The following is a 12,178-nucleotide window of genomic DNA, read 5'->3' on the forward strand; positions in this document are numbered from 1 at the left end:
TATTAGTGTCACAAGTAGGCTTACATTAACACTGTGATGAAGCTACTGTGAAAATCCCTTAGTGGGGCAACTCAGTGGCACACTGGTTTAGCACTGCTGCCTCACAGCGCCAGGGACCCGGGTTCGATTCCCAGCTCAGGTCACTGCCTGTGTGGAGCCTGCACATTCTCCACGTGTCTGCGTGGGTTTCCGCCCACAGTCCAAAAGATATGCTAGTTAGATGCATTGACCCGAACAGGGGCTGGAGGGTGGCGACTAGGGGAATCTCACAGTAACTTCATTGCAATGTTAATGTAAGTCTTATTTGTGACACGAAATAAATAAACTTTAACTTTAGTTGCCACACCCCTGCGCCTGTTTGGGTACACTGAGGGAGAATTTAGCATGATCAATGCACCCTAACCAGCACGTCTTTTGGACTGTGGGAGGAAACCAGAGCACCTGGAGGAAACCCGTGCAGACACGGGGAGAATGTGCAGACTCCACACAGACAGTGACCCAAGCTGGGAATCGAACGTGGGTGCCTGGTGCTGTGAGGCAGCAGTGCTAACCCACTGTGGCGCCCATTCAGCCTCTCAAGCCCCCTGTGCCATTCAATCAGACCATGGCTGGTCAGTGGCCTAACTCTGTGTACCTGCCCCAGGCTCTAGAACCCCCTGCTCTGTCTCAGACTGAATGCTAACACTTGAACCAGTATCTGCCGCCATTGGGGAAGAGAGTTCTGAACCTCCCCCATTCTCTGGGAGACTGGTCAGGGATGGACCGCAATGGCCAAGGCCAGAGCTGACAAAGTCCTGCACAGAGCTGGGTAATACTGAGGCAGCCTGGGAGCTGGAGAGGGTTTGGATCGAGTAAGACCCCGAGGCTGTGACATGTCTGCGGCAGGGAGAGGCAGTGGCAGGGGGAACAGAGTCCACACTGGCATAGTTTCTGTCTGTCCATACCCCGGAGGGACTGGTACTTCATCGCCAGAGACTGGGTAAACAGCATGGAGACAGCGAACGATTAGAGATGTACAGCAAGAACTGAATGTCAATATAAGAACTCCAGAAGTCAGCAGTGAGAGAACCACACTTTTATTGCACTAAATGAAAATAAACTATAACCACAAGCCTGTGGTGAACACAACAGATCCCAACCGGGACTAAAAGCTTAATGGACCCTCTCAGAGTCTTGCTGTATACAGGGCTCAGTATCCAAGCTCCACCTGGTTAGTTAATTACCAATCCTCAGGGAGCTCGTATTCAACAAGCCAAACAGAGAGGTTAGTCAGCGATTCCCCCCATACAGATCATGGGCGTAATCCTAGTCAATCAGCCTGGATCCGAATAATAATCCCCCATGTGTGTGTGTGTAGATGATGCTGTCAAAGGGGCAAGGGGCTTCGGAAGGAGACAGCTTAGAAGCACAAGGAGAAAAGAAATCCTCCTCTGTCCTCACTAATGCAAATATATAAAGATAGAACGGACTGTGTGGATTGAATGGCCTCCTTGCGCTGTAACAATTCTATACCCCTCTCTCTGTCTCCCTCTGCCTCTCTTGCTCTGTCTATCTCCCTGTGTCTGTCTTTCTCTCTGACTGTCTCTCTGTCTACTCTCTATGTCTGCCTCCCTGCCTCTGTCTTTCTGCCTCTCTCCCACTGTCTGCCTTTCTGTCTACTTCTCTGTCTACCCGCCTGCCTGTCTGTTTGCCTTTCTCTTTCTGTCTACCTTTCTCTCCATCTGCCTGTCTCTCTCTCTCTCTGTATGCCTTTCTCTTTCTGTCTGCCTGTCTGTCTGCCTTTCTCTCTCTGTCTGCCTTTCTTTCTATCTGTCCGCATCTGTCTGCCTCTCTGTCTGCCTTTCTCTGTCTGTCCACCTCTCTCTCTGTGTCTGTCTGCCTTTCTCTCTCTGTCTATCCACATTTCTCTCTCTGTCTGTCTTTCTTTCTATCTGTTCGCATCTCTCTGTCTGCCTCTCCCTCTCTGTCTGTCCACCTCTCTCTCTGTGTCTGTCTGCCTCTCCCTCTCTGTCTGTCCACCTCTCTCTCTGTCTATCCGCCTTTCTCTCTCTGTCTGTCTTTCTTTCTATCTGTCCGCATCTCTCTGTCTGCCTCTCTCTCTCTGTCTGTCTTTCTCTCTATCTCTCTCTGTCCACATCTCTGTCTGCCTTTCTCTCTCTTTCTGTCCACCTCTCTCTCTGTCTGTCCTCCTCTGTCTGTCTGTCTGCCTTTCTCTCTCTGTCTATCCACCTTTCTCTCTCTGTCTGTCTTTCTTTCTATCTGTTCGCATCTCTGTCTGCCTCTCCCTCTCTGTCTGTCCACCTCTCTCTCTCTGTCTATCCGCCTTTCTCTCTCTGTCTGTCTTTCTTTCTATCTGTTCGCATCTCTGTCTGCCTCTCCCTCTCTGTCTGTCCACCTCTCTCTCTCTGTCTATCCGCCTTTCTCTCTCTGTCTGTCTTTCTATCTGTCCGCATCTCTCTGTCTGCCTCTCTCTCTCTGTCTGTCTTTCTCTCTATCTCTCTCTGTCCACATCTCTGTCTGCCTTTCTCTCTCTTTCTGTCCACCTCTCTCTCTGTCTGTCCTCCTCTGTCTGTCTGTCTGCCTTTCTCTCTCTGTCTATCCACCTTTCTCTCTCTGTCTGTCTTTCTTTCTATCTGTTCGCATCTCTGTCTGCCTCTCCCTCTCTGTCTGTCCACCTCTCTCTCTCTGTCTATCCGCCTTTCTCTCTCTGTCTGTCTTTCTTTCTTTCTATCTGTCCGCATCTCTCTGTCTGCCTCTCTGTCCACCTCTCTCTCTCTGTCTGTCTTTCTCTCTCTCTCTGTCCACATCTCTGTCTGCCTTTCTCTCTCTTTCTGTCCACCTCTCTCTCTGTCTGTCCACCTCTGTCTGTCTGCCTTTCTCTCTCTTTCTGTCCACATCTCTGTCTGTCTGCCTCTCTTCTCCTTTAAGACGCTCCTTATAATTGTCTCTTTCACTGAGCTTTTGATCACCTGTCCTCAGAGAGAAGGCAGCTAAGATATGTTCAAAATTATGAGGGGCTGGACAGACAGAGAGAATGTGTTCCCGCTCGGAAAAAGATCTGAAACCAGAGGGCACAGATTTAAAGTGATTTTCAAAAGAAGCAAATGTGATGCAGGAAGAAGCTTCTTCACCCAGTGAGTGGTTTGGGTCTGGGATGCCTGAGGTAAGTTCAATTTGATTTGATTTATTATTGTCACACAGAGTCGCAGATGTTTACAGCATGGAAACAGGCCCTTCGGCCCAACTTGTCCATGCTGTCCCTTTTTTTTAAAACCCCTAAGCTAATCCCAATTGCCTGCGTTTGGCCCATATCCCTCTATACCCCATCTTACCCATGTAACTATCTAAATAATTTTTAGAAGATAAAATTGTACACACCTCTACTACTACCTCTGGCAGCTTGTTCCAGACACTCACCACCCTCTGTGTGAAAAAATTGCCCCTCTGGACCCTTTTGTATCTCTCCCCTCTCACCTTAAACCTATGCCCTCGAGTTTTAGACTCCCCTACCTTTGGGAAAAGATATTGACTATCTAGCTGATCTGTGCCCCTCATTATTTTATAGACCTCTATAAGATCACCCCTCAGCCTCCTACACTCCAGGGAAAAAAGTCCCAGTCTATCCAGCCTCTCCTTATAACTCAATCCATCAAGTCCCGGTAGCATCATAGTAAATCTTTTCTGCACTCTTTCTAGTTTAATAATATCCTTTCTATAATAGGGTGACCAGAACTGGACACAGTATTCCAAGTGTGGCCTTACCAATGTCTTGTACAACTTCAACAAGACGTCCCAATTAGTACACAGTGAAAAATATTTTTTCTTGCATGTGATACATACCGTTCATGGAGAAGGAAAGGAGGGAGTGCAGAATGTAGCGTTACAGTCATGCGAGACAAGAGGGCATTAGACGATTATTTGAACAGAAATGTGCAGGGGATTGACACCAACTTCTGATGCTCGTTTGGAAAGCCAGTGCAGAGACAATGGGCCGAGTGGCCTCATTCTGGGTTCTAACAACCCCTGTGATGTGTCCCCAGACTTTCTGCCGAATGTTTGTCTGATTTACATTAGTACGAGAAGGGTATTTTCCTGCGACAGTGCAGCTGGATGAGCGCAGGGTGCAGATGCAGGTTAAAGAGGAGTGAAGGATTTGGGTGGAGGATTCGGATGTGGTTTTGGGGAGAGTGTGGGAGCTGCGTTGCAGCTGTATAAAGAGTCAGCAAAGACTCAGCGTGTCGTTTCTGCTGCAGACACTTCAGTTTCTCAGTAACCTTTAGCCGGATGAAATTCTTTCAAAAAAAAAACCTGACAATGAAAACACAGGAGGCACCAGAGGGGATTGAGCGCCAAGAGTTGGGATCATCCCCTGGCCCTTTGCCGTGGCCTGTTCGGATTTTCCCAGGCTATCTTCACCTCCGGAACTGGGTTCAAGGGAACAGTCGGAGCCTTCACAGTGAGAGTCCAAATCCCCCCCCCTCCACCAGCCTCTCAGGGCACAGAAACCAGCCCCCAACACCCCCACACACACTCACAGTCTCTCCGCATCCATTTTATAGAAGATTTCATAGAATCCCCACAGTGCAGAAGGTGGCCATTCGGCCCATCGAGTCTGCACCGACTGCAATCCCGCCCAAACCCTCTCCTCGCACATTTACCCCAGCTAGTCCCCCTGACACTAAGGGGCAATTTAGCGCGGCCAAGCCATCTAACTCGCACGTCTTTCGGACTGTGGGAGGAAACCGGAGCGCCCGGAGGAAACCCACGCAGACACGGGGGGAATGTGCAGACTCCACACAGACAGTGACCCGAGGCCGGGAATTGAATCCGGGTCCCTGGCGCTGTGAGGCAGCAGTGCTAACCCACTGTGCCACCGTGCCACCCCAGGTCCCTGGCACTGTGAGACAGCAGTGCTAACCCACTGTGTCACCGTGCCACCCCAGGTCCCTGGCGCTGTGAGGCAGCAGTGCTAACCCACTGTGTCACTGTGCTGCCCCCCACCTCCGAAAGGAAATACAGTCTCACGTCCATAACGAGGCTTTTCACAAGCCCAGGCAGCAGAACGCAGTTCCCCAGGGCAGCAGCTGCAGTGAAGCAGCCCAGCTCTGCACAGCAAGATCCAACAGACAGGCCATGAATGTGGGCTACCACTCCACTGCCCCCCCCCCCCCCCCCCCGCCTCCCCCATATCATTCTCACTCTGTCCACCCCAGAGTCACTCTCAGTGAGGGGCGGGGTGGTGTGGGTAAACTTCTCATTGCCTCCATTGTGATCCTCAGGTGAGAACCCGGGCACAGAGTCCTGGCCAGCTATCCCGCCACATGAGGCATCACGATTCAGCCCCTGACAGGACTGGCAGGCTACAGGAGGCTGGTGATTGGATGGAGAGTTCAGGGATTGGAAGGATGGGATTGGATGGGGTAAGGGGATGGGAGGGATGTGATTGGATGGAGAGTTGGGCGATTGGAGGGATGTGATTGGATGGAGTGTTGGGCGATTGGAGGGATGTAATTGGATGGAGTGTTGGGCGATTGGAGGGATGTGATTGGATGGAGTGTTGGGCGATTGGAGGGATGTGATTGGATGGAGTGTTGGGCGATTGGAGGGATGTGATTGGATGGAGTGTTGGGCGACTGGAGGGATGTGATTGGATGGAGAGGGGGGATTGGGGGGCTGGGATTGGATGGATTTCAGGGATCGTTGTTAAGTACAGACAGATGAGTAACTGCAAACTGGATAAAATCCCGACCTATCGATAATCCTGGATTTAACCATCATTCCCCGTTTCCAAAGTGGAACTCCCTCAGAATCTTCCAAAGTGTTTATTTAGATAATTAACTGCTTGTAAAGTACAAATATTGTTAGGGAGGCAATAAGTGAACCTGCCTGTACACAGCAAGATCCCACAAACAATCCGAAGGGAGGGATTGGTCTGTTTTGGGTCGGGGTAGCACACGCACCAGTCCTGCTCCTCCAGACCCAGCGCTGTGGGATCTTATCACAAGTTCCTGTATTAACATCCTCGCTGGGTGCTCTGACAGTGCAGCACTCCCCGCCCCTGCCCGGCACAGCCCTGGGAATGTCGATCCGGAGTGTGAGCTCCGATACCAGGGGCAGAGTACAAGCCGAGGTCAGGGCAGATGCTGAGCCGAGGTACTTCCTGAGGGCTTCCAAAGGAGAACGGGGGCCTTTGGCTGATTGGAGTTCAACAGCACGGGACGGAACAGCCCAGCTAGACAAACCGTCAACTCAGTTTGTGTGAGAGAGAGAGAGCGTCGCGACTTCCCAGCAGCAGAGCTCCACGAGTAACCGGATCATTACGGTCTGCGGAGGCCCGGTGTTCCTCGGTGCCTCTGTCTGGCCTGGAGAACAGCAATGCTCCTTCATCAGCAACAGGGGAACTTCCTCACTCTGACGCAGAGGGAGCTGGGAAGGGACTTGAATTCGTCCCGCACCCACGTGGGACCTCCCAAAGTCTTTCACAGCTTGTGTAGAGGGGAGAAGGCAAATCTCTGCACAGCAGGATCCCACAAAGCACGCTGGCCAGACTGTCCGACTGAGTGATGTTGACCCTGGGACTCTCCCCCACTCCCCCCCCAACCTACAACACTCTTCTCCCAACAGTCCTTTAGAGAGGGGATACATCTCAGGGCAGGGTCGGCAGGGAGATTTGTTGTGTGGGCTCACCCCTCCCGCCCCGTTTTCAGATACCATTTACAAGCCAGCTGAGAGTAACGGGATCTGAGTTGGCTCCTGGCTGGAGGAGGCCGGAGGGAAGTGGGGTTCAAATCTCTCAGTCTCTCCGGTGATGGAAGGTGAGAGGTGAGGAGGCCCCGTCGATGGACACGTACTGAGAATGTTAACCTGCTGATGCTCGGAGCGACAGGGAGCCCCCCCCTCTCCCCGCCATCCCTGTTTATCACGCATTCCCGAGTACGAGTCCTCAAACTGACGCTGAAATCGCTGCGCGTTCTCCCTCGCTCACATCCCAGCCCCAAACAAAATAATAATCCACCCCCCGCCGAGCATCGATAGGGTCTCTCTCTCTCTCTCTCTGTACCAGAGAACTGCAGACACAAGGGGAGAAGGTGGATTGGGGTCATGACACAGGAGATGGGGGTGAAGCTGTCTCGCCTCTCGCACACCCCCATCGGTGAGGTAGAGGAGGAGGGGGGTGCACACTAAAGGCAGTCAGGTTCCCCTCAGTTCAGTGAGGTCTCCAGGAACGCAGGCCGCGAAGCCTGCTGTTGCTATAATACTGTAAGGGTTAGGACCCCTCCCCACCTGTCTCAGCGTCGGCCGCTCTCCCCTATTGAAAGGAGAGGAGTTCACACCGGGGGCTGGACTCCAGGGCTGGCAGACTGGGCCCCACTCTCTGCTCTTTGTCCATGATCTGCAGCACATCTTCCAGAATGGAGGGGCCTAGGTCCAGGTGGAGAGACAAGAGGGACACAGCGTTGGACAGCAGCTCCTTCTCCGTCTGCTCCGTCACCGCAAAGTCTCTCTTCGAACGCGGGTCGCTTCCCTGGTCTTCCCGACAACGTTCCTGAGCCTCTGGCTGCCCGGTGCCCGGAGGTTCCTGCGCCTTGTCCGTCTGGCCCGGTTCCGGGTCTGCTGTCCAGGCCGTCTCCCTGGCTGGGGTCTCAGCCTCCAGGTGCAGCCTGGGGGGTTTGGGGGGTGCCTCGGCAGCAGGCTGGGCCGCCAGCCCGGGGACCCCGATCGCCGGCAGCGAGATGGCGTTCTTCAGGAGGGGCGAGGGATGCTGTTGCTGCTGCTGCCCGCCGTGCAGGCTGGCAGCCCGGGTTAACTCGTAGGAGACGCAGCGGGCAGCCTTCCCCGACAGCGTGCCGCCCTGCTTTCCTGGCAGCAGGTGGAACTTGCCTTTCAGGAAGGAAATATCACCAAAGATATCGTCCTCACCCCCGCTGCCAATGTGGATGGTGTGGCGGAAATCTCCCAGCGGTGAGCTGATCATATCTGAGGACAGGATATCTCGCAACTTCTCCTTCTTTCCCTTCCGAGTGCTCCTCTTCAGATAGATGGGAGCCTTGGTTGACATCTTCTGGTACTTTGTCTCTGTCTCTGTCCCTCTGTTTTTGTCTTTCCCTCTGTCTCTCCCTCTCCCTGTCTCTGTGTGTGTGTCTCTCTCTCTCTTTCTGGCTCTGTCTCTCCCTCCCTGTCTCTCTCTGTCTCCCTGTCTTGCTCTCACTCTCCCTGTCTCTCTCTTTCTGCCTCTCACTCCCTGTCTGTCTTAGTCTCACTCTACCTGTCTCTCTCACTCTACCTGTCTCTCTCTCTCTCCCTGTCTCTCTCTCTCCCTGTCTCTTTCTCTGTCTCTCTCTCTCCCTGTCTCTTTCTCTGTCTCTCGCTCTCCCTGTCTCTGTCTCGCTCTCCCTGTCTCTGTCTCGCTCTCCCTGTCTCTGTCTCGCTCTCCCTGTCTCTGTCTCGCTCTCCCTGTCTCTGTCTCGCTCTCCCTGTCTCTGTCTCGCTCTCCCTGTCTCTGTCTCGCTCTCCCTGTCTCTTTCTCTGTCTCGCTCTCCCTGTCTCTTTCTCTGTCTCGCTCTCCCTGTCTCTTTCTCTGTCTCGCTCTCCCTGTCTCTTTCTCTGTCTCGCTCTCCCTGTCTCTTTCTCTGTCTCGCTCTCCCTGTCTCTTTCTCTGTCTCGCTCTCCCTGTCTCTTTCTCTGTCTCGCTCTCCCTGTCTCTTTCTCTGTCTCGCTCTCCCTGTCTCTTTCTCTGTCTCGCTCTCCCTGTCTCTTTCTCTGTCTCGCTCTCCCTGTCTCTTTCTCTGTCTCGCTCTCCCTGTCTCTTTCTCTCTCTCCCTCCCTGTCTCTTTCTCTGTCTCTCTCTCTCTCACTGTCTTGGTAACAGTCTGATGTTGTTATCAGTGAAGACTGCTTGTCTTCCCCTGGTTCAGGTGAAGATGGTACCCTTGCCTCCCGCTCTGGCAGCTTGGTAAAACCCAAACGATATTCCTGGGATATTCCAGCGGGACTGGGTGAGGGAGAGACAAGCTTCCCACAGGTACAGCTGGAATCTAGCGAGAATCTGGGGTGACCGTCTGCTCACAGGTCCATCCTGGCGGGAAAGAGACTGCGGCTTCCAGACATCAAACACCTCACACAATTCCTGCAGTCAAAATAAGACAAAAGCATCTGTCAGGAAATGAGACGGAACACACTGGGAATACTCCTCAGCCCAGCAACCTCTGTGCAGGAAGGGAGAGTTAACATGTCAGTGCTGAGAGAGTGCCGCACTGTGAGAGGGTCGGTGCTGAGGGAGCGCCGCACTGTGGGAGGGTCGGTGCTGAGGGAGCGCCGCACTGTGGGAGGGTCGGTGCTGAGGGAGCGCCGCACTGTGGGAGGGTCGGTGCTGAGTGAGCGCCGCACTGTGGGAGGGTCGGTGCTGAGGGAGCGCCGCACTGTGGGAGGGTCGGTGCTGAGAGAGTGCCGCACTGTGAGAGGGTCGGTGCTGAGAGAGTGCCGCACTGTGGGAGGGTCGGTGCTGAGGGAGTGCCGCACTGTGGGAGGGTCGGTGCTGAGGGAGCGCCGCACTGTGGGAGGGTCGGTGCTGAGGGAGCGCCGCACTGTGGGAGGGTCGGTGCTGAGGGAGCGCCGCACTGTGAGAGGGTCGGTGCTGAGGGAGCGCCACACTGTGAGAGGGGCGGTGCTGAGGGAGCGCCGCACTGTGGGAGGGTCGGTGCTGAGGGAGCGCCGCACTGTGAGAGGGTCGGTGCTGAGGGAGCACCACACTGTGAGAGGGTCGGTGCTGAGGGAGCACCACACTGTGAGAGGGTCGGTGCTGAGGGAGCGCCGCACTGTGGGAGGGTCGGTGCTGAGAGAGTGCCGCACTGTGAGAGGGTCGGTGCTGAGGGAGCGCCACACTGTGAGAGGGTCGGTGCTGAGGGAGCGCCGCACTGTGGGAGGGTCGGTGCTGAGGGAGCGCCGCACTGTGAGAGGGTCGGTGCTGAGGGAGCGCCACACTGTGAGAGGGTCGGTGCTGAGGGAGCGCCGCACTGTGGGAGGGTCGGTGCTGAGGGAGCGCCGCACTGTGGGAGGGTCGGTGCTGAGGGAGCGCCGCACTGTGGGAGGGTCGGTGCTGAGGGAGCGCCGCACTGTGGGACGGGAGGACACGTTCGAATCCCACCAGGGCAGATGGTGGAAGTTGAATTAAATTAACAAAATTGGGAATTATAAATCTAGTCTCAGTAACAGCAACTGTGGCAAACTACCATCGATTGTTGGAAAAACCCATCTGGTTCCCTTTAGGGAAGGAAATCTGCCGTCCTTACCCCAGTCTGGCCTACATGTGACTTCAGAGCCACAGCAATGTGGTTGACTCTCAACTACCCCTCCAAGGGGCAACTAGGGATGGGCAGTAAATGCTGGCCCAGCCAGTGACACCCATGTCCCAGGAAATGAATAGGGAATAATTGTGTGTGGGATCTTGCTGTGTGTAAACTGGCTGCATTCCTTCCATTGCGACACTGAGTGCACTGTGTTTACTGAGAGGCTGTCTGGATGCCGGGTGCAGAGTCACGCAGGAAGCAATAAGGTCACTGCTGGCATTTGTTTGGGGAGAGGGAGAGGATTGGAGTACAGCCACTGAACTGACTGCAGATTTAGTTAACATCCCAATGATGTTCTCAGCTTTAGACTATGCGTGTGTGGATGTACCTGTGTGTGCATGGATGTATGTGTGTGTGTACATCTGTGTGTGCATGCATGTGTATGCTTGTGCATGTGAGCGTGAACCTGTTTATGCATGTATACATAGATATATATATTTCGATATCCCTGTTTATTAACATTTCCCACAATCATTTCTCTGATACACAACAGTGTCACACAGAACATAATGCACCGGGCGTGAGAGAGCGCGGGCAGCACCGGGCGTGAGAGAGCGCGGGCAGCACCGGGCGTGACAGTCACAGAGAGCACTGATGTTTATTTGACTCGGTGGAGTTTACAGGCAGTTACGCAATGGGATGCCTTCGGCATGAGTCATGGTTCTGTGAGTGAGGACACGCAGTGATCTCCTGCCCAGGTATCCCACTGAGAGCACACAGGGATCTGCTGGTTTAATGGAGTGTCTGCAGCTGCAGCCTCACTCACTCACTCTCCCACTGTGACAGGATGGCGTGCTGCCGGCATTCCCCTTCCATCGCCTCTCTGTAACACAGCCTGGCAAACTGAGCTACAGATCAGCCCCGAGGGAGCGCACTAGGGCTATTTAAAAACTTTATCTGCTAGTGTCAAAAGTAGGCTTACAATAACACTGCAATGAATTTACTGTGAAAATCCCCTAGTTGCCACACTCTGGCACCTGTTCAGGTACACTGAGGGACAATTTAGCACAGCCAATCTACCTAACCTGTACATCTTTGGGCATTAAGGGACAATTTAGCACGGCCAATCTATCTAACCTACACATCTTTGGACACTAAGGGACAATTTAGCACGGCCAATCTACCTAACCTACACATCTTTGGACTGTGGAAGGAAACCAGACACCTGGAGGAAACCCACACAGACATGGGGAGAATGTGCAGACTCCACACAGACAGTGACCCAAGCCAGGAGATGAACCTGGGTCCCTGGCGCTGTGAGGCAGCAGTGCTAACCCACTGTGCCACCTAGATGGATGGGCTGAATAGCCTCCCCGGGTGTGGGAGGGAGCTGGTGCTTGAGAGTCACAGCAGAGGATCAGCTGGTCCATGGACAGGTAAAATCCCGGTGTGACAGACTGTTTGGGAAGGAATGGCGTGTGATTTGGCTGATCAGACGGCTGCCCAGTGCACACAGTTAACTGCAGCTGTAAAAGCAGGTCCCTCTCACAGCCCGCTGCCTGCTCCCTGCAGCTAACACTCACATCTGTACGTTTAAATACTCCGATTCCCACACTGTGATCACCAGCCACATCACATTCCCTGGTACACTTCCACAGTAAAAACTCTGACAACACCAGGTTTTAGTCCAACCGATTTATTTGATAGTAAACTCACAAGCTTTCAAGGGGACTGCCTCTTCATCAGGTGAATGGAGAGTTCTGGCCTCGGACAGAGCATATAAAGCACAGACAGTTTACAGATTACTGATTAGAATGCAAATCTTTACACCTAACCTGCTGTTCAAGTCCTGAAGTGGCCGACAATGTGTGTGGAAGGAGCACTGATCACAG

The 12,178-nt window shown here is 53.5% G+C and overlaps 1 protein-coding gene across 1 annotated transcript; it reads right to left on the bottom strand.

Moving 5' to 3' along the window:
• Positions 1 to 5,808: 5,808 nt before the first annotated feature.
• Positions 5,809 to 8,237, bottom strand: LOC145339283 (cdc42 effector protein 2-like). Its single transcript, XM_080183697.1, has one exon. It carries the CDS (start codon positions 8,057 to 8,059, stop codon positions 7,310 to 7,312), a length of 750 nt encoding a protein of 249 aa, XP_080039823.1. The 5' UTR covers positions 8,060 to 8,237; the 3' UTR covers positions 5,809 to 7,309.
• Between the last annotated feature and the right edge of the window lie 3,941 nt (positions 8,238 to 12,178).

Source organism: Carcharhinus amblyrhynchos, unplaced genomic scaffold, assembly GCF_965287045.1.
Source record: "Carcharhinus amblyrhynchos unplaced genomic scaffold, sCarAmb.v2.hapA scaffold_381, whole genome shotgun sequence".
In the NCBI taxonomy this organism is placed as follows: Eukaryota; Metazoa; Chordata; class Chondrichthyes; order Carcharhiniformes; family Carcharhinidae; genus Carcharhinus; species Carcharhinus amblyrhynchos.

Excerpts from the sequence above, each read along its gene's own strand:
- LOC145339283 (XM_080183697.1), bottom strand. The coding sequence starts at position 8,059 with ATGTCAACCAAGGCTCCCATCTATCTGAAGAGGAGCACTCGGAAGGGA.